The sequence below is a fragment of the Chelon labrosus genome, assembly GCF_963514085.1.
Source record: "Chelon labrosus genome assembly, chromosome: 9".
Taxonomy (NCBI): domain Eukaryota; kingdom Metazoa; phylum Chordata; class Actinopteri; order Mugiliformes; family Mugilidae; genus Chelon; species Chelon labrosus.
The window spans coordinates 1,075,318-1,097,405 of NC_140359.1; the positions used below are offsets into that span (position 1 = coordinate 1,075,318).

The window sequence follows — 22,088 nt, forward strand, 5'->3', positions numbered from 1 at the left end:
AGCATCTCCCTTCGAATGGTGCTAAAAAATACTCATGTCTCCTCAAATTTTCCACTTAATAGCTTTTTACGAGGCTGCTGAGACACACTTTTTGTAAAGAATCTGTCCAAGTACCTTACCAAAATTTGATACTAACATTGGGTAAGGCCCTCATTTGCTCCCTAACAGCCTCACTTCGTGGTTTCACAATATGTTGAAAACCTTAATTTGAAATTTGACTCCATGTTGACATGATCACATTAATATCTTTTAATTTGTCAGCTTCACACTCATTCTGTTTATTTACCATTCTACTACACCCCATATTTATTCCGCTACATAAATTTGAAAATACTGGTCTATGTGCTGGTACGTATAGAATTATGCTCCATATGAATGCTATATGCCATGCTTGTATGGATTTTGATTCAGTGACGCATACCATCAGGATCTACAGCAACGACATTGAAATGTCATTCCAACTAGATAAGTGTGATCAGATGGTAACAAAACAAGGAGGGGGAAGGTTGTTGGAACAGGGTTGGGATTTTACTACCAGAGGGCAATGTAGCAGACATTGACAACTACAAGTACCTTTGAATCCCACAAGCCATTGGAAACCATGAAGATGCCACAAGGAAAGCAGACATAGCCAAATACCTAGAGAATAGGGCAAGTCCTGAGAAGTCAGCTGATTGGGAAGAACAGGCTAAGCTAATAATAAGATTATAAACTCACCAAAATAGGAGATACAATCCAGTGATGTCAAGACAAGGAAGCTCCTCACAGTACCCAGAACTCTTCATCCTAAATCCAGCACCCTGTAGTTCTACACTAAGCAGAAAAAAGTTTTAGTTACACATTCTTTTGGCAGCCACATCAGTAGGGTCACAAACAAGTCTTTGTATACACTACCGGTCAAAAGTTTTAGAACACCCTAATTTTTCCAGTTATTTATTGCAATTCAAGTTGTGCAAGTCCAATGAATAGCTTGAGATGGTACAAAGGTAAGTACTGAACAGCCGGAGGTTTAAAAAAAAAAAAAAAAAGGTTTGGTTACCCAAAACTGAAAAATAATGTACATTTCAGAATTATACAAAAAGGCCTCTTTCAGGGAACAGAAAGTGGGTTAACAATTTAAAGCTGTTCTGCAGCAATGAAGGTTGAATCAGCCTTGAAAGCTGGTGCTACTAATTCCTACAGGTGTTCCAACTTTTCTTGGTTACTTACAGCCTCCTCTGTCTGCATAAAAGCAGTGTTGGAACACACTGTGGTACCAGACCCTCATGAGCATCAGGTGAACAGTACTGTACTGCAGAAAGTAGTGTGTTGCTACAAAAATGGCGAGAAAAAGGCAATTAACAATGGAAGAGAGACAGACCATCATAACACTTAAAAATGTAGGTCTTTCCTACAGGGAAATTGCAAAGAAAGTCAAGGTGTCAGTGAGTACAGTTTTCTTCACCATCAAAAGGCACTCAGAAACTGGGAAACGGTTTCTGAGTGCCTTTTCAAACTCTGACAGGAAGAGTTTCTGAGAGTAAACAGCTTGCGTGATAGGCGGCTCACAGGACACAGCTTCAAGCACAGCTTAATAGTGGTCGTAGTAAGCATGTCTCAGTTTCAACTGTGAAGAGAAGACTTTGAGCTGCAGGTTTGACAGGACGAGTTGCAGCAAGAAAGCCATTGCTAAGATGTCAGAATAAGACAAAGAGGCTTGCCTGGGCCATGAAACACCGCCATTGGACTACTGAAGACTGGAAGAAGGTATTATGGACTGATGAATCAAAATTTCAAATCTTCAGTTCATCACACAGGATCTTTGTACACCGTCGAGAAGGTGAGAGGATGGTTCCACAGTGTGTGACATCAACTGCCAAACATGGAGGAGGAAGTGTGATGGTCTGGGGCTGTTTTGCTGGATCCAGGGTCAGTGACTTGTACAGAGTGAGAGGCACCCTGAACCAAAATGGCTACCACAGCATTCTGCAGCGCCATGCAATACCCTCTGGTATGCGCCTAGTTGGTCAGAGGTTCATCCTACAGCAAGATAATGACCCAAAACACAAGTCCAAGCTATGCCAGAACTACCTCAGGAAAAAAGAACAAAATGGTAAGCTTGAAAACATGGAGTGGCCAGCACAGTCTCCAGACTTGAACCCCATCGAGCTGGTTTGGGATGAACTGGACAGAAGAGTGAAAGCCAAGCAACCTACAAGTGCCACACATTTATGGGAACTTCTGCAACAGACTTGGGAAGAACTTTCTGAAGAATATGTGATTTCATATATATCATATTTGATTGTGTTGCCAATGCTGGCGGGCTGGGTCCCAGGCCACCTTTCAAGCAGGGGTCGCGTTAACCGAATATTTTCCGTCATTGACCGTTAAAACAGTGACGGAAAAATCTGAAAGCAATCTGTCATTTTGACAGCAGTTTTGTTTCTCTGCAGAGTGAGATGTAAAATGTTTGAATGGTGCCGTTTATTGATTATATATCAATCAAACATGGTAGGACTCAACTGAGCTGATAAATAGACGTCTAGATTCATGATTCTTGAGTTGCCTCTGATGGCCATTTATATTAGCCGAATCTTTTTTTCCACCATAGTCGATAGTTGGCTAAAACATCTGGGTCAAAAGTAGATGTTTTAGTAAAGGTTTAATTACAGCAGTCTTAAAAGACAGAGGCACATATCTTGTTATATAAACAAGAAAAAGCTTTTTTGACAATTCAGTTGGAATGGGATCTAGAAGACAAGTTGATTGTTTAGAATCTGTAAGTATTGAAGTGAGCACAGAAATTCCAAATATTGATTAGGTCTTACAGATGTTTCTAATACCACTGTACTTACATCTTTGACAGCTGTCAGAAGGATGCCTTGAGTTTTTGGCTAATGCCTACAATTCTATTAGTAAAGAAGCTCATGAAGTCATTACTACTGAGAGTTAAAGGAATAAATGACTCAACAGGGCTACCCTTAACTCTTTCTCCACCTGGCTACAGTGAAATAAGCATTTTTGCCATATGCTCATTTAGTTGCTTGGTGTGGAATAGTGTTTAATTTGGGTAGGGATGGTTGCTCTGGGTTTTTACCCAAGCTGCTTCTTCTGTTAAATTGTCATTCTGCATGTACGTATAGGTTGCTACACATTTAGCACCCCTTTACACTCTGTTTTGCGAGATACACAGTTTATACCAGGGGATGCTTGAGTTCTATTTTAGACCTCCTTTTCTGTCTTCTCTCTCCTTTTCCTGGCTCTTTCAATACATATCTTTTTTGCCATTTGGTGTGTAGCATTCTGTTTAAAAGCAAACATGAGCTCATACACACGGTGACTTACTAATAAGTATGTTAGTAGTTTATTAAATCAATTTGGTATTTTTTGTTAAAATGCATTTCTTCATGCAAATGGAACGTCTGACATCATATGAGACAGGTATGAAATTAAGTTTCAGACATAAGAAGTAAGTACAAACATTGGTTTGATGAATTAGTTTATTAAACTAAAGGAGGACGTAAACACACCTGCTACTTCTGTAGGACATACTCCAGATGTTCCATCTGCACGTCACTAATGATACCTGGGGTGAAAACATGCGGAGTATGTGGAGTATACATAAACATGGACAGACCATGCTGGTCCCTGCAAACTGCCCTGTGTTAAAGAGTGGGAAGGCTACACAGAGAGCCATTACTGCCTAGCCTACTAAAGCTGTTTGAATGGTTCAGGATGTCTTTGGCACCGTAGAGGCAGAAGCACCAGGGGACAGAGACCTGAAGGAATACATACCATCTGTCCTGGGTTACAATAACAAGTGTGTGAAGGATGGTAAAACTACCAGAACCATCACCGTCCACTCCAACCCTGGTTGAATACAGAGGTTTATTCTCCACTGACCATGCAGGACTCAGCATTCAAGGCTGCAAACACATTAGCTGTCAAGGCAGTCAGAAAGAGTTTGTTGACTAGCATGAAGAGGCCAAAATCCTCCATATGTTCTGAAACTACAGAGCATCAAATCTCATCAAATGACCACCAGAGCATGTGGAGGAGCATGAAATGCATCACAGACTACAACAAAAAAAGATGCACAATTCACTGCAGACCCATTGCTAACTAACGGACCACAGTCTATTAGGATGAACAACACCACATTCTTACCCATTGTACTCAACATTTGCCCCTACCAATGCTGCATCTTCAGCCTGCTGTTCTATACACTAGTGGTGGGCGGATCGATCCAAATATCGATAATATCGATACCAACGTTGGTATTGAGATTGACAGTGCAGAGCACAAACCAAGTCAAAGTCATTGTCTGTAGACCGATGGTCACTCTGTCAGAGCTCCAGTATTTGTCTGTTGAGAGAGGAGAACCTTCCAGTAGGACAACCATCTCTGTATCAATCTCCTAATCAGGCTTGTATGGTAGAGTGGCCAGATGGAAGCCACTCCTTAGCAGTGTTGGGAATGTTACTTTTAAAAAGTAATTAGTTATAGTTAATAGTTACTTCTCCCAAAAAGTAACTGAGTTAGTAACTGAATTACTCCACTATAAAAGTAACTAGTTACCAGGGAAAGTAACTATTGCGTTACTTTAAAAAAAAAAAGTTTAAATACGTCTAAGAATTACATTTTTTTTAATAGTGCCTATACTTCCACCTTGAAAACGGCGACTTTACCTCTGAATGCTCTGAACTCGCCATCAGGGGCGGATTTTAGTGCCCCACTCCGCCCCTGCTCGCCACTGCTGCAGGCTATCTCTGATCGCTTGTGTGATACTCATTGACTGTATATAGGTGATACTGCTATGTACGCGTTTGTGTGTAAACAACACCCGCTCAACTGAACACTGCCCTGCCGCTGATTGGCTTACCATCTTACCCTACCTTAGCCAGTCATCATCACTTATGCGGCTACCGCCCCCACCCCATGCCACCCAGAGGGAGCAACACATTTAACTGTCGGTAACAGTAACGGCATTGTAACGGAGGAAATAGTAATTAGTTAGATTACTCGTTAGTGAAAAAAATAACGCCGTTAGTAGTTGGTAACAGGCACATGGCAGCCCGTCTGGAGTTTGCCAAAAGGCACCTAAAGGATTCTCAGATTCTTCACCAGGCCAGTACCATCCCTACAGTGAAGCATGGTGGTGACAGCATCATGCTGTGGGGATGTTTTCCAGCAGCAGGAATTGAGAGACAAGTCAGGATAGAGGGAAAGATGAATGCAGCAATGTACAGAGACATCCTGGATGAAAACCTACTCCAGAGGGTCCTTGACCTCAGACTAGGGCGACGGTTCATCTTTTAGCAGGACAACGACCCTAAGCACACATCAAAGGTGTGGCTTCAAGACAACTCTGTGAATGTCCTTGAGTGGCCGAGCCAGAGCTCAGACTTGAATCCGATTGAACATCTCTGGAGAGATCTGAAAATGGCTGTGCACAGATGCTTCCCATACAACCTGAAGGAGCTTGAGAGGTGCTGCAAAAAGGAATGAGCAAAAATGCCCAAAGATAGGTGTGCCAAACTGTGAATACTTTGTGAATGTGCATGTGATTTCTTAGTTTTTTTTTTTTTTTTTTAATTTTGAAGAGAAAAAAAAGAATTTAATATCAAAATGTGAAAAAAGCGAAGCACTGTGAATACCTTCCTGGTGCACTGTACATACTGATTTTATCAAGCATGCATTGTAAATCTGTCTGTCTGTTCTTTTTGCATTTTTCTCCTAATTTTAATAGTAGTTGTTGTGTTTGTGTGTGTGTCTGACGTTCATGCTCGATCGCCCAAAAATCTACAGGAGCTTGTTGTCGTATAGTTTCGCGCATTAGACGTGGTGGAAGAATATCCTTTATACAGGATAAAGCGTTACCTTATTTCGCGCATGCGCGAAGTCGGCATTTCCGGGTACGCCATGTAACAAAAATAGACTGGTGTTGTACTCCCTCGTCGGTGAAATATACAAAACCAATGATTCCCATATGTCCAGTTGTTTCCTTCACCTACGGTGAGTCTCGTGAAAGACATGAACAATATTTCATATAATCTACATAGACTTGAGCATCTTCACGCGCGTTAGAGCAACATTGAGATACTAGCGTTAATGTACAGTCACTAGACCGCTCATCTGAGCCTACTGCTAACGGTTAGCTTAGCGTTATTCTGTATGTCTTGTCCTCCGCAGTGCCCAGCCGGCTTGGTGAAGATGCCAAAATGGCTACCGGCAACTACTTTGGATTTACCCATGGCGCTGCCGCCCAGTACAGGTAATGGAGTACGAGAGAATGCTGTACAATGTCGGCATTAATGATGTTAGCTGGATTTGTACACTGTGCAGTTATACAGACTTAAGGATTTTCACTGCTTCCATTGTTCCATGTTGGGGGAGGGGGCGCTTATCCCTCCGGTGCTACACACACACACACACACACACACACACACACATATATATAATAGAGAAAGAGAGCGAGCGAGAGAGTGGTCATGTGTATATATGACCACTGAAGAGTGAAATGAATAACCTTGATTATCTCTTCATCACGGCACTTCTTAGTGGGTGGGATATAGTAGGCAGTAAGTGAACATTTTGTCCTCAAAGTTGATGTGTTAGAAGCAGGCAAAATGGGCAAGTATAAGGATTTGAGCAAGTCTGATAACAGTTAAATTGTGATAGTAAGATGACTGGGTCAGATCATCTCCAAAACTGCAGCTCTTGTTGGGTTGTTCCCAGTCTGCAGCAGGCAGTATCCATCAAAGGTGGTCCAAAGAAGAACCAGTGGTGAACAGGCAAAAGGGTAATGATGCATGTGGAGAGTGAAGATTAACCCGTGTGATTCAGTCAAACAGAAGAGTTAATGCTGCGTCTGATAGAAGGGTGTCAGAATACAGTGTATCACAGTTTGTTGCATATGGGGCTGCATAACCATAGACCAGTCAGTGTGCCCAAGTTGACCCCTGTCCAGCTCCGAAAGCACCAACAATGGGCATGTGAGATCAGAACTGGACCATGGAGCTCTGAGTTGTGAAAAATGAATTGAACAGTGTCAAACTCCGTAAATACAGGTCAGAAATTGCACGCATATTCGTCTTCATCCAAAATAAGCATAAATTGCTGCATATGTTTTTAGTGTTCAGCAATAGTGACAATATCCCAAACTTATCTTTTCTCCTCCAAGTTAACCTGTAGCGTGACCAACACACAAGTCGTTTGCCGGGATCAACATCCACAGCTGACATACCAGCATCAATGACTGATCATGTTTGTGACTTGAAAATACGTGTGTGCTCGTTCATTGCAGAACACGATTTATCATTGACGATCGCTCAACCACTTGTAGCTCTGTGTAAAAAATTAGCTGTTGATAAAAATGCTTTGACAAAACTGTCAAATCAGCATGCCAGTTATATGAACACCCATGTCATATCACCAGAGTTTAAGAGACGTCTGTCTGAGAAGCTCAAGAAGTGTATGTTTTCTCTTAATGTTGGTGAAGCCACTAGCCAGAGCATGGACAAAGGTCTCAATGTACTGTTTTGTTTTTTTGATGATGATGTGGCCAGAGTAATAACACATCTTGCAAGCAGGAAAGTTAATATTAGCAATGCTTCAGCACTTATGCTGGAACTCAAAGATGTCCTGCAGTTTTATGGTCTTGAGTGGAAACAAGTAACCAGTATTCTACTGGACAATTGTGCTGTTATGAGAGGTCATTATTTGTTTTGAAATGTTGCAATTTAGTATTACAACATTATCTACAATTCACTGTTGCACTGTAAGTAGGGATGCACGATAACTTTTTTAAAAAACCGATACCGATAACTTTCCGCTTCCAAAGGCCGATACCGGTACCGATGACCGATAACATATGTACCAATGGGTACAAGTCCAGGTGTCTTCTTTCCAGCTAGCTTGCTACCTTCTTTAGCCGCGCTGGCGTCCTCATATGCCTTCAAATCCCCACCCAATCGATGGTTATGTTTCAAATGACTTTTCATGTTCGAGGTATTAAAGCTGGTGCTGATTTTTCCACCTCGTGGCACTTTCTTTAAACATTTATTACAAACAGCCAGAGAAATGTCATCCTCGGAAACTTTGAAAATGTCCCACACCACCGCTGCCGCCATGTTGTTTGTTTACATACGTATGCACGTTGTGCTGCATTCAAGTGGTGACGGAAGTTCGCTCTTCCCGGTTTGAGAGTCTTTTTTCCGACCTTTTCTGTGATTTATGTGTAACATCCTGGGTAATGGCAGCTACTACCAAAATCATGACCGAGTTGACGAGTTGTTTTCCAGCATGAGGGAGTATTTTAATGATTTTTTTCAGCCAGAATGTTGTTTTTCCGATTATACTGATGCCACTTGAACGCAGCATTCACTTCAGGCCGTTCAGGTCTCATGTGGAAGTTGGAGTGATTGATTAAAACAACCACTCACACCGCAGTACTGACAAAAATATACATTATATATTATCGGGGCCATTTGTTATGATATCAGACTTATCGGAATGACGTCATAATTTCCAGATATCGGGCCGATAATTATCGGACCGATAATTACCGTGCACCCCTAACTATAACTGATTATAAATGGTTTTTATATAAATTGTCCTTTACTGAATTAATTGGTTGCTAATTGAATGATTCGTCAGATTAATTAGCCTGACAGAGTTTCACATGCCCATATAACATTATGACCTTTAATCTCTAAAAATCATTTAGATCGCTGGTGGAGCCGTGTTGCATCTCTGAAAAATCCAGACAGAGGTGTGAGGTATCTCACCCTGTGTAAGGTGGTTAAAGCGCTTCTCTCCATTTTCTAAAAATCATATATAATATGAGATTGTAGTTCATCTTGTACCCGTTAAGCACAATGCCAAAAAAGTTGTTTGTCAAATTGCCTAATGTAACCCGCCCCTGGAAAAAAGTTCAGGCTCAGGTAGGGCTGCTCCATTATGGCAAAAATCATAATCACAAGCATTTATTGAACTTTTAACTCTGGTATTTCTTTTAACACAATAAGTTTGAACTGAAAAACACAAATAAAATACAAAAAAAAGAAAAATATATTAATAAAATGAATTAAATAATATGTAAAAATAAACACTATCCAAGACTTTAAGTAGTATACACTGAAACAGAATTACTCCTCTTTACCATAAAAACCCATCTCCAACTATGGTGTAATTCACTTGCTACAACAACCTTACCTAGTACTGCAAAAAACACTGTAGTAATAATCAGTATATCAGGAGCTTTTCATTTTTTAGTTTTTGTGTTTCTTCGCTTCTTGGTCATGTATTACTCTGTGTGTGGACTTTAAATGATTAAATAAATTGGTCGTGTTCCCTTGAGGTGCAGACACAGTCACGTGTAGGGTTGCCAACTCCCTGAAAAATAAATAAGGGACACCTCATAGGCAGGGCCGGCCAACTAGATTGCCTTCACCCTTCCCGGCGCGGTAAATTTTTTTAGCCCTTGTGTGTGTGTGTGTGTGTGAAACGATTTTTTTTTACTATTTGACTCGAACCTGAATTTAATTAGATGCATATTTTTGAGTGATATGAACACATGGAAAACAAATTATTATTCAACAATTTATTTTTAATACAAAATTCGCAAGCAACAGTACCTCGATCAATGAGATGAGCGGGATTCCCGCTGTCAGCTCATTGGTCACAGAGCAGGAGACGGCATGGGAATAAGTTTACTGTAAATTTTCATATAAAGCGCCCTGTTATTCATTAAATTCATTGACATTTTTACGCACTATTTTTGATTTTCACGGTAATACAGGACAAAGTGTGCCCTGTTTCAGCTCAGTATGGGACGCGTACTTTTGTTTGTAAAAACGGGACAATTCCTTTTTTTCAAGGGATGGCGTGACTGGTGTGCAGCTATGTAGCCACATACACAACAAACTGTAATGCACTGTGTATTCATACACTTTTCTTTCAAAAGCAGTATTACTTTTTTCAGCAGTTTGAGCGACAGTAGCTCGTCTGTTGGATCGGACCACACGGGCCTGCTTTCGCTCCCCACGTACATCAGTGTGCCATGTTGCTGGTTCACCACCTCCTTCCTTGGGTCACTTTTGATAAATACTGACCATTGCTGGCTGGGAACACCTCACAAGAGCTGCAGCTATGGAGATGCTCTGACCCCGTCTTCTAGCCATCACAATTTGGCCCTTGTCAAACTTGCTCAAATTCTTAAGAGATAATCAACGTTATTCACTTCACCTGTCGGTGTTCATAATGTTATGCCTGATCTTTGTGTGTTTGGACTTGTACAGCTATCTTTCTGAGGACCAGTCTGAGTTTTACGCTCTCTGAGTGACCATTTTGGCTGGTCCTCACTTCTTTACAAGGTTGTTTGAGGGTTAAGACTCTGTTTTAGGATAAAGGTTACAGTTAGTTTATGGTAAGTGTTCGTGTTAGGCACTCAGTTGTCATGGTTAGGGTAAGAGGCTAGGGAATGCATTATGTCAGTGTCCTCACAAAGCCATACAAACGTGTGATTGTGTTAGGGCTGCAGCAAACGATTATTTTTTTTAGTTAGTCAACTAATGTTTTGATGTTTTTTTTTAATTATTCTATCGTCTATTTTCTGAGTAATTGACTTTAGCAGTACATATAACTAAATTTTTATTAATATTTAAAGTTCTGTGTAATTGTGGCCATGGTCGCCTTGAGTGACAGGTGACAGATGCTACACTGTATTGCCAAAAGTAGTCGCTCATCTGCCTTTACACGCATATTAACTTAAGTGACATCCCATTCTTATTCCATAGGGTTTAATATGACGTTGGCCCACCCTTTGCAGTCATAGCAGCTTCAGCTCTTCTGGTGTGTTTGTGTTTGTGAGTGTGTTTATGGGAATTTTTGACCATTCTTAAGATATCTCTAAATCAGTTAAAATATTAACTGATTTAGAGAACTCCAGCCTCAAGTCCTTTTATGTTATGATGAATCTGCTATTTAACCAATGTACCACAATAATATAAGCCAGAGGTCCTGTCGGGGGGATTGTGAAATTTTTTTTCTCCATAAATTTAAATGTCTTTAAATACACATATACATAAGTAGGGGGTCCCCGCTCCGTCTCTCCATCAGTCAGGGGGTCCTTGGCCTGGAAAACGTTGAAGACCCCTGATATAAGCTATATATAAGTATAGCACTTTTAAACTTGTATAGTGTAATCTCAATAACAGTTTAATAAACTTAAAAATAATTATTTGACTGTTAGTTTTGGGTTAATTTAGTAGAGAACCGCCAGTGGGGGTGCCGTGACCGCTAGCTGCCAAGCGTGTTTAACAGCCACATGTCATTCGGTCCACCCCAGCCCCCACCAACATTCCACGCACACGCATTTGGATTATCCTTGAGACGTTGCCACCAGCAGAGCCCAGATTCATCAGGATGGCCTTGGTGGTGATCCTTGGATTCTTTTTCACCTCTCACTATCCTCCTGGCCAGCACTGGTGTCACTTTTGGCTTCCAACCTTTGAGTTTTTCCACAGTGTGGAACATCTTGTATTTTTTAGTAATACTTTGCACTGTAGCCACTGGAACTTGAATAGATTCAGATATGGCCCTATAGCCCTTTCCTGACTTGTGAGCAGCCACAATGCGCAGCCACAGGTCCTCAGTGAGCTCCTTTGTCGTAGCCATGACTGTCCACAAACCAGCCTCAGATAGCTGCTGTTTTTCACCTGTTGAGTTGATTAAAACAGCTGTTCCCAATGAATCGAGGTAATTAGGAAGCTTTAAAACAGCTTGGACTATTTAGAATGGTATAGAACTTTGGATTTTGCCCATACACTGTGACAGTTTGCAAAGGGTATGAATAATTTTGGACATGCCACTTTTTGTTCAGATGTAAATAAAAGCTAAGAAATAATTTCTTCCACAATGATGCCTCTTGCACATCGTCTTATCTTCTGGGAGACGTCTGTGTCACAAGGAAATTTGTTAAAAATAGGGCTGTCAAAATTAACGCGTTAACGCGAGATGATTAATTTCTGGAATTAACGGCGATAATTTTTTTAACGCATTCCCGCCCTGGTTTACCCACAATTCAACCCCCGCTGCGTTCATTCCTCGTCGCGTAAACAGCATGGCTGACACGAGCGAGATGGAGGAGTCCGAAGAACCCTTTGGCCCTCTGGATGGACAGTTCAAATATAAAAAAAACAAAGATGGAACAGTTAACAAACATGTTGTGGTTTGCTCACACTGCAGGAAGGACTTTTCGTTTCACCGAAGCACCTCGAGCCTTAAGTATCATCTTAACGCCAGGCATTCATTTGTTGGGGCTTCAACTTCAGGTGTTACGCCTGGCATGCGTCAGACCACCCTCACCTAACGCAGGGCATTAAGTAAGTCTACGTCTGAGAAGCTGACAGACACAATTGCCAGATGGATAGCCAAGGACTGTAGACCGATTAATATTGTCGAGGACACGGGCCTCGCAGAAGTTTTGAAAGTGGCAACTTTAGACGCATTCTACAAGCCACCGTCGAGAGGCACAGTGATGACTAAAATCAACGAACTATATGACGATAAAAAGAAAACGAAGGAAGAGGATTTGGCTTCAGCGGAATATGTTGCTTTGACAGGAGACCACTGGACGTCCGTGAGTAACAACAATTATCTGGGTGTGACGGCGCATCACGTCACTTAAACCTGGGAACTGAAGTCGTTCACTTTAACCGTAATGAAAACAGAAGAGCGTCACTTTGCAGAGGTATGTGCTCAGCAGTTTCAAATCGTGGCACACAAGTGGAAAATTGAAGGAAAAATCACAACTATAGGGACGGACAGTGCACGCAATATGACAGCCGCGGCTAAACTGCTGCCATATGAGCACATGCCCTGCATCACTCACATGCTACAGAGAAGCATCAGCGTGAGCCTCTCCGATAGTGGATTTGCGAATGTGTTGGCCAAGTGTCGCAAAATTGTCGGTCACTTCAGACACAGCGAAGCAAACACCATGGCGCTTCAAGCACAGCAAGCGGCCCTGGGACAGCAGCAGGAGCCACTGATCCAAGACGTGCCAACGCTGTGGAATTCCGCGCTGGAAATGATCAAGCTCCTGAACCGCACTCAAGCAGCAATAAAAGCAACCCTGGACCAACAACACCACAAACTGGTTATGCTGACGCCACCAGAATGGGACAAACTGCAGAGACTGAGCACTCTTCTAGAGCCCTGCAGGCAAGGAATGCACATATAATGTGCAAATTAATTTTTTAATTTTTCAATTTGCACATATAATGCCAGCATACCAACTGGTGTTCAAATAACTTGTGTGTGTGTGTGTGTGTGTGTGTGTTTGTTTGTGTTATTCTACTGCAGGTACATAACTGAGATTCTGGGTGGAGAGGCCTATATCTCCTGCTCAGTAGTACTGCCTGCTCTCTGCCACCTGCGTCAAGTGATGAAGGTCTCTGAAGAAGACCCTGCATATGTGGTGAGATTTAAGACAATCTTCATGGAAAACCTAGCTTCCCGCCAAGAAAATACTAACAATGCATGGCTCAAGCTTGCAACGGCGCTTGATCCACGTTTCAAAGACTTGAAGAGTCTGCCCAAGAGTGAAAGGGAAGAGGTGTGGACCTCACTTGGAGGCATGCTTTATGAACAATCACCCAGAAGGTCTCTGCTGACTTCTCAAGATGGACCACCCAGGAAGAAAACTCACCTTCTACAGATGGGCTCAGATTCAGAGTCAGATGAAGAGGTGCAACCTGACAGAGACATACACAGGTACCTAGCAGAGCCAAGCATAAGTATGGAGGACTGCCCCATGCTGTGGTGGGCTGCTCATTCAGGAGCACATGACAAGCTGGCCCTGCTTGCCCGCAAATATCTAGCGACTCCTGCATCCACGGTTCCATGCGAACGACTCTTCTCAGTTGCAGGCCATATTGTTCAGAAGAAACGGTCCGCTTTACATTCAGAAAATATTAACCAGTTAGTTTGCCTTAGCAACTGGCTAAAAGATGAATAAATAAAAGGTAAAAGGGCCACATGTAATTGTGTGAAAGTGGAGTTGTTTGTTCAAAAAGAAAAATGTTCCATTCACCTATCCTGTATTTGCTTAAAAAAAAGAGCAATGGCTAAGTTGCCCAAATTATTTAGAATTAAATAATTTTTTTGGATTTGTCATTAATAAAAAAACAAATGTAATATCTGCTTCTTGTCATTTATCTTTCTCTTCTGAGAACAGTTCCCAGAAAATGTGAATTTTTCAGTCATATTTAGGATTGTGATTAATCGAAATTAATTCAAGAAATCTTGTGATTAATTAGATTAAAATTTTTAGTCGTTTGACAGCCCTAGTTAAAAATGACTTTAGATAAAATGAGCACATGACACAATAAACAAAAATGTTAATTGAGAGTAACAGGTTTATAATCTTTGCTTGAAGGAACAAGCTACTTTGTGTCATTTGATTTAAAATAACATATTTATATATGTGTGTGTGTGTGTGTGTGTGTGTGTGTGTGTGTGTGTGTGTGTGTGTGTGTGTGTGTGTGTGTGTGCGTGCGCGCGCCAAATATTGACCGTTTTTTTTTTTTTCAAACAGTGACAGAAAAATCTGAAAGGAATCTGAAAGGAATTGCAATCTGTCAAAATGACAGATTGCAATTCCCACCCAGACCACTTGGTGGCGTGTGAGCATATTAATTGGCTCTCGTCTCTCTTGATTAGTAGTGTTGGTTAAGAGTTGGTTAAGTTTTGTTTCTCTGCCGAGTGAAATGTTTGAATGGTGCCGTTTATTGATTATATATCAATCAAATGTGGTAGGACTCAACCGGGCCGGTTAAATAGACGTCTAGATTCATGATTCTTGACTTGTCTTTGATGGAATCTTTTTTTTCCACCATATTAATTAAAAATGAAAGAAAATTAAATGCTACTCAATATGTCATTATTATCTTTTAAAAAAACACAAATTAAAGTGACGGGTAAAAATAGATTGTGACGGGATTTTTATGACCCTGTCAGTCAAAATGACAGACAACGAAAAAGTCTAGTGCAACCTCTGTATATATGGGAACATATTCTTGAATTCAGTAATATTCTGGGGGCCAGATGAGAAGCTCTGGTGAGATGGATGTGGCCCAGTGAGTTGAGTGCATGTATGTGTTTACTTACTCACTCACTCTCTTTCCCTCTTTCACTCATCCTTACCAGCCAGCAGCCAGCTGCCGGGGTAGCATACACACATCCCACCACAGTGGCAAGTTACACTGTTCATCAAGCACCTGTGGCGGCACACACTGTGGCAGCAGCCTATGCCCCCACTGCAGCCACAGTTGCTGTAGCAAGGCCTGCACCTGTAGCTGTAGCTGCCGCTACTGCTGCAGCTTATGGGGGATACCAGCCAACCCACGCTGCTTCTGATTATGGTTATCCTCAGCGACAGCCTGAAGTCCCTCCTCCACCACCACCTGTAACTTCACAGAACTACCAGGTATACAGCAGGTTTTTGTCATTGAAGGCTCCTACACAGATTACAAACAACTTGTTTTTGTCACTTTGATCATAATATTAGCCAGCTTTTATTTTCATTGTAATTTCTGAGGATGTACTAGGGGTAAGATAGACTGACATCTTAAACAACCTCATATTCCAATTAAAAGTTTTTGATTTTGGAAGTTTGATTTTGATTGATTTTTCTACAGCTTGCATTTGCTGACCAATTCAGACGTTTCCTTCCAGCAGGAGCCAGGGAATGAACCACCAGTTTTGAAACTCTGTTTTACTGATTGACTTTGCAGGACTCTTATACCTATGTCCGGTCCACAGCTCAAGCTGTAGCTTATGACAGTAAGCAGTATTACCAACAACCCACTGCTACAGCTGCTGTTGCTGCTGCACAGCCACAACCCAGTGTGGCAGATTCTTACTACCAAACAGGTATGTTGACTATACACTCAAATCATAAATACATATTTAACAGATTTGGGTTGGGTTGTTAGCATTACAATAACAGTTAAGTGTTGTTTTAGAAATACATCATTCTGCCACAACATTTAAACCACCAACAAGTGAATGACATTGATGATCTCATTACAATGGAATGTTCTAAGGGGAAACCTGGGTCCTGGCGTTTATGTGGATGTTTGGCTTTTATGTTGATGTTTGGCAGTGGACTTTGATACATACCTCTACCTGAACAATGCTGTAGACCAGACACACAATGGCAACGGCAAGGGAATCATCCTTGCATCTTGGTGCCATGTGTTCCCCAGCTAAGCAATGTACACACAACCAGCCATCCATGAGATTTGAAAGAAAATATGATGCATCAGACCAGGCCACCCTTTTCCATTGCGCCATGGTCCAGTTCAGTTCAATTCTAGGCACTTTTAGCAATTGACAGAGGTGAGATTGGGTACCCTGACTGATCTGCAGTCACGCAGCCCCATACAAAACAAAGTGATAGACGTTTTGTTGCCCATTTCTCAGTACAGAACTGCTTAAGTTCTGATATGTTGGTGGGTTTACACATATGAACTGCTTGCTTCAGGTCCTTTAACATCATTTCTATTGGATTAAGGTCATGACTTTAGTAGAGACTTGGCCATTCCAAAACATTAATTGTGTTTCTTCTTGAACCTTTATTTTGTAGATTGACTTGTGTGCTTGGGATTGTTGTCTTTCTGCATGACCCAGTTTCTCAAAATATTGAGCTCATGAACAGATACCATGGAATATTTCTTTAAGAATTCACTGGTATAATTCTGAATTCACTGGTCCATCAGTGATGGCAAGCAGTCCTGGCCCAGATGCGTCAAAACGGGCCCAAACAAGGAACAAGGACATCATCACCATGTTTCATGGTTCTGATACTGTAGTGTTGTTTTGTCTCTGAATATGACATGATGGACTCCGCTGTCCACAAAACATTTTCCTAATAGCCTTGTGGCTTGCCCACATGAGAAATTTTGCAAATTGCAGACAGGCACTCTTCTTGGAGAGCAGTGGGATTGTCGTTGCCATTTACACCTGCCATTTACAGGTCGGTTGTTCAGTGTTCTCCTGATGGTGAATTAATGAACATTTACATTAGCCCTGCGAGAGAGGCCTTTAGTTGCTTAGAAGTTACCCTAGGTTCTTTTGTGACCTCTTGTGGCGTCTTGCTTTTGGAGTGATCTTTGTTGGCCGACCACTTCTGTGGAGGGTTACAGTCATCTTAAATATCCTCCATTTGTTATACATCTGTCTGACTGTGGATTTGTGGATTTCAAACTCTTTAGAGATGGTTTGGTTACTTTTTCAAGCCTGATGAGCACCAACAGCCCTTTTTCTGAGGGCCAACATACACTTCCAAAAACATGTGCTGTGAAGCTCAAACTGTGAGGAATCAGTGATTATATTTTTTAATATGTTTGCTTTTTATTAAGTTTTCTTTGTCTGCTTTTAGGATTTGTGTATGAAAATCTGTTGACGTTTAGAGTAATTTCTAAGCAGTATAGAAAATTATGAGGGGCGCGAATACTTTCAAGCTGCATTGTAGTCAATTAGCCATGTATTTTCTTGCGACTTTTTCTGAGATGAGTCTTTGAGAGACTGGTGCTGACTGACCTGATGGACAACACAGGGGCCTTTATTGTACATGTTAAGGGGTCAGTTGATAAGGTCATCAACGTGGGATAATTTTTGAATGCTAATAAGTCAGCACAGAATAAAACAGCAGTGTCTGTCTTTTCTGATCTGAGCTTTAGCCATTTGTTTGAAGAAGTTGTTTGTTCTTCCTTAATTATCTATACCATATTTTGTGTTCTAGCCCCAAAACCAGGATATAGCCAGGGGGTAACATCATACACCCAAAGCCAGCAGACTCGACAGGTGACTGTGATAAAGCCAGCAGCTCCCAGTCCAGCCTCATCCACTTTCTCTATCTACCCTGTGACATCCACTGTCCAGCCTGTGGCAGCTGCAGCTTCTGTAGTCCCTTCCTACTCCCAAAGCCCAACATACAGTACAAATGCTGTCACCTATTCTGGTAAGATAATGCCCTAACAATGAATTGCTTACCACTTAAAATTAGACAAAATATTATTCAGTCAGAAAAAAAACAACAACAACAAAATTAGAAAACTGATTTTTGTATGTTGATTTTATGTCGTGACCATAAACTGAATTCAGTAAGGTCAGTAAGCAGTTACCATTTCGATACTGATACTGATACTGAACAGCTCTTGGTCCTAACCAACACACCTGACTAAGCAGTAACATACATAAGACAATGACATCAGATTTCATCTGTATTTATATTATTTGGAATCGGGCTGAGAGTGTTTTACCCAAGGCTTTCAGTAGCAGTAACTAAACACGTGTGCAGCCTCAGCAGAAATTTGCATTGAGTGCCAGCTAAAATATTGTAAACGTTATTTACTTAATACCAGCATTTTGAATCCTTCTTTTTGTATCTAGCCATGCCACATTAGCATTTTGTTCAAAGCACCACGGTGCCTAAGACCATGGCTTTGAAGAACCAGAGAAGCGTCAAAAGAATTATCAAAGACTACAAATGACAGCAGTGAGCACGTTTTAAGTAGACATCTGTTTTATATTTTACAGGAACGTCATACTCTGGCTATGAAGCAGCCGTTTACTCAGCAGCCTCAAGCTACTACCAGCAGCAACAGCAGAAGCAAGCAGTGGCAGCTGTAGCAGCAACAGCAGCGTGGACAGGAAATACTTTCACCAAGAAACCTCCCTTTCAGAGTAAGCAGCTCCGACCCAAACAACCGCCCAAACCCCCCCAGATCCACTATTGTGATGTCTGTAAGATCAGCTGTGCTGGCCCCCAGGTGAGTTTACTAAAGCCCACAATGACAGTTTTGTTAAAAGTATTGAGTGCATGCACATAAACATTATTTATTTTTTTTTTAAATCCCAAGCTATGTTTTTACTGTTATCTGTTGTGCCTGTTTAGTGGCTAATGTTGTACAACCTTGCAGCACTTCACAGTTTCAATATTGCAAATAATATTTAGTATCTCAGAATGTGTTACAGTCCTTCTAGTCTCCATGACTGTTGAATAAAGGCGTCAAATGTATTTTTGTGTTGGTTGGGGAATCAAATGAACACACTGATCCACTTCAAGTGTTCATTTTATGTTGGATAACTAAAATGTCTTGTAACATGTGTTGTATTAGTGATTTAACATTTAAGGAAGTCAGAGCTACATTCCATGGAAATGCTTGACTTAATTGATCCTCTTTGTTATGGTGCCTATTCATAAAGTAATTTAATTGACATAATATTGACATTTTATATTCCTTTTCTTGCCAAATACTTGCCAACCATTGTAACTAATTATTTCCTCACTCCAAACATTGAATGCATAAGACTTACAAGGAACATCTGGAAGGCCAAAAGCACAAGAAGAAGGAAGCAGCGTCGAAGGTTTCCCAGAGCAGCAATAGCAGCAATAGTGGTGGTGGTGTGTTGGCCCGTAATGCTCAGAACCAGCTCCGCTGTGAACTTTGTGATGTTTCATGCACTGGCGCTGATGCCTATGCTGCCCATATCCGTGGAGCCAAACACCAAAAGGTGCGTAATTTAGAGGGACATTTATTTCATAAGGCTGACGGTGGTGGTACATACTGCATACCACAATCACTTGAGTTGAAGTCGTATTTTGTCTTTTTCTCCATGATCATAGCTTAGCAAAACTTCAGAATTGCAATTATTTGATAACAAAGCTTCCTTCAGACCTGCTAAAAAACACTGAATTTAATTTTCCAGGTTGTGAAGCTTCATACCAAACTTGGTAAGCCCATTCCCTCTACTGAGCCCAGTATGGTCAGTCAAACATCACCCTCTACCACAGCTGCCCCAAGCAAGACCACCACGGCGGCCCTGACCAGCACCACCAGCTCTCTGTGCGTTACTGCGCCTTCCTCACTTGGCACTAGCTCCAGCGCCCCCTACCTGAAAAATGTCAACATAGTCGGCAGTGGTGTTGCAGGTATCAAGAACCCATTAGCCAACAACCTATCTGCTGTCAACGCTGCCTCCGTTGGAAAGAAAGTCAACACTCCCAAAATCAATTTTGTTGGTTAGTAAGCACATGTTTACAGTGCCTCTCACTTGATTCTTTTCTAAAGGTCATGGAATATTTTAACAAGTAGTTTTGCAGACATACAACCATATTGTGTGTCTATTGTTCTCTTAATAAAGCTCACTTTGTTAAGAGAACAAACCGTTAAGATAATATGCAATGCCTATAAAAAGTATTGACCCCATTGAATTTTTCAACTTTTTGTTGCTTTTATGCATGAAATCATGGTCAATAAAGTATAGCTTTTTTGACAATAATTTGCACAAAACCTAACCCTAACCCACAAAAAAATATTCAACTCTAATCAGAGTTTTACAAAATAATGTCAATTAATTAAAAATATCCAAGTTAAAGTAAATGATAGCATAAGTATTCGCCCCCTTCACATCAGTTATGATGCTGCTACCACCATGCTTCATGGTAGAACTGGTGTGATTGTGGTTGTGGTGATATGCAGTGTTTGGTGTTCGCCAAACATAGCATCTAATCTGATGGCCATTTTTTTTTTGTCTCATCAGACCAAAGAACCTTCTATAAATTGACCTTGGAGGCTCCCACATGCCTTTATGCAAATTTCAGGCTAGATTTCATATGAGCTTTTTTCAACAGTGACTTTCTGTGTGCCCCTCTCCGATACCGCTTCGACTGGTGAAGAACCTGGCCTACAGTTGTTATACATACAGTCTTTCCCATCTGAGCCACTGAAGTTTTTAACTCTTAGTGGTCGTAGATGTTTTGGTGGTCCTTAACCAGTCCTCCTCGTGCGCGGCCACTCAGTTTATGAGGACGGCCAGCTCTAGGCAGATGTAAAGAAGTGCCATGTTCCTTCTTGATGATGGATTTAACCGAACTCCGTGGAATGGCCAGTGAGTTGGAGAGCTTTTTGTAGCCCTCTCCTGGCTTATACTTGTCGGTGAAATATATATGCAACACTTATTTTACGCTATATTTTTAATTAAATGACATTAGTTTGTAAAAATCAGTTTTCACTTTGACTTGAGAGACTTTGTATTTGTCAAAAAAGCTCAATTACGTTGACCATAATTTCATGTGTTAAAGAAACAAATGAGGAAAACATCCAAGGGGAGGGCTGTTTACTTTTTATAGGCATTGTAAGATCATCCTTTATTTACCCCCCCAGTGGGAATTGTTTAATTTTGTTGTTAACATTTATATAGACTTTCACATTATAACTGATGACATTGTCAAATTTCTCAAATGCAGGGGGAAATAAGTTACAGACTACAGCAAAGATGGAAGAGGCCAGAGCAGAGACCAAAGTCGAGGCTTCTAAACCTGCAGCATCCTCTATAGGTTCTCAGGACTCAAAGACTGAAGTTTTAGATTCTCTGTCCACATCAGCCCTGGCTGCATTGCAGAGTGATGTTCAGCCTGTTGGTCATGACTATGTTGAAGAAGTAAGTTTTGACAGATGTATGCATGGCCTTGACACAGAGTATGTTTACAGAGCAGAAATGCATTAATACTTGAGACGAACATGTGTATCACTTTCCAAGGTCCGAAATGATGAAGGCAAAGTCATCCGCTTTCATTGCAAGCTATGTGAATGCAGTTTCAACGATCCAAATGCAAAGGAAATGCATCTTAAAGGTCGGAGGCATCGCCTACAGTACAAGGTGTGTAACCGACATGTCTTGCAGCACTTGCATGAACACAGTGGTGTATTTATCAAATGGCTCACGTCAGAAAATCAGTCTGAGAGTTAACCAAGTATGTCAGGCATCATGCGGCACACATTTGAACATGTTTTATCATTAGAATGTAGGTAAGCTGTCCTACCTTGTCTGTAGGGTACGCGTTTGGCAGCTGTAGAGCTGAATTAAATTGTTTGCTGATGGGTTACAGTTTCACTAACTTTGGTTAGTTGCACACACTGTGGTCGGTATTGTCTTTAAGATGGTATTTCATATTTACCATTCTGACAGAGGAGCTGAAAATGGGACTGACTTTGCATTTATCATTGGCATAGATGGCTTCCATACTGTGACAT

General features: G+C 41.2%; 1 protein-coding gene across 2 annotated transcripts in view; it reads left to right on the top strand.

Annotated features, from left to right (window-relative positions):
- Positions 1-5,896: 5,896 nt before the first annotated feature.
- zfr (zinc finger RNA binding protein) overlaps positions 5,897-22,088 on the top strand; it is a 29,892-nt gene continuing 13,700 nt past the window's right edge. For both annotated transcript variants that reach the window (XR_014699215.1, XM_084550837.1), the window contains exons 1-10: positions 5,897-5,994; positions 6,172-6,253; positions 15,193-15,472; positions 15,780-15,918; positions 17,792-18,010; positions 18,589-18,821; positions 19,363-19,566; positions 19,762-20,074; positions 21,302-21,495; positions 21,595-21,714. Coding sequence is in view for 1 of the 2 variants with exons in the window: in XM_084550837.1 (XP_084406963.1) it covers positions 5,958-5,994; positions 6,172-6,253; positions 15,193-15,472; positions 15,780-15,918; positions 17,792-18,010; positions 18,589-18,821; positions 19,363-19,566; positions 19,762-20,074; positions 21,302-21,495; positions 21,595-21,714 (1,821 nt within the window). In the remaining variant the exon portion in view is untranslated. The remainder of the gene's footprint in view (positions 5,995-6,171; positions 6,254-15,192; positions 15,473-15,779; positions 15,919-17,791; positions 18,011-18,588; positions 18,822-19,362; positions 19,567-19,761; positions 20,075-21,301; positions 21,496-21,594; positions 21,715-22,088) is intronic.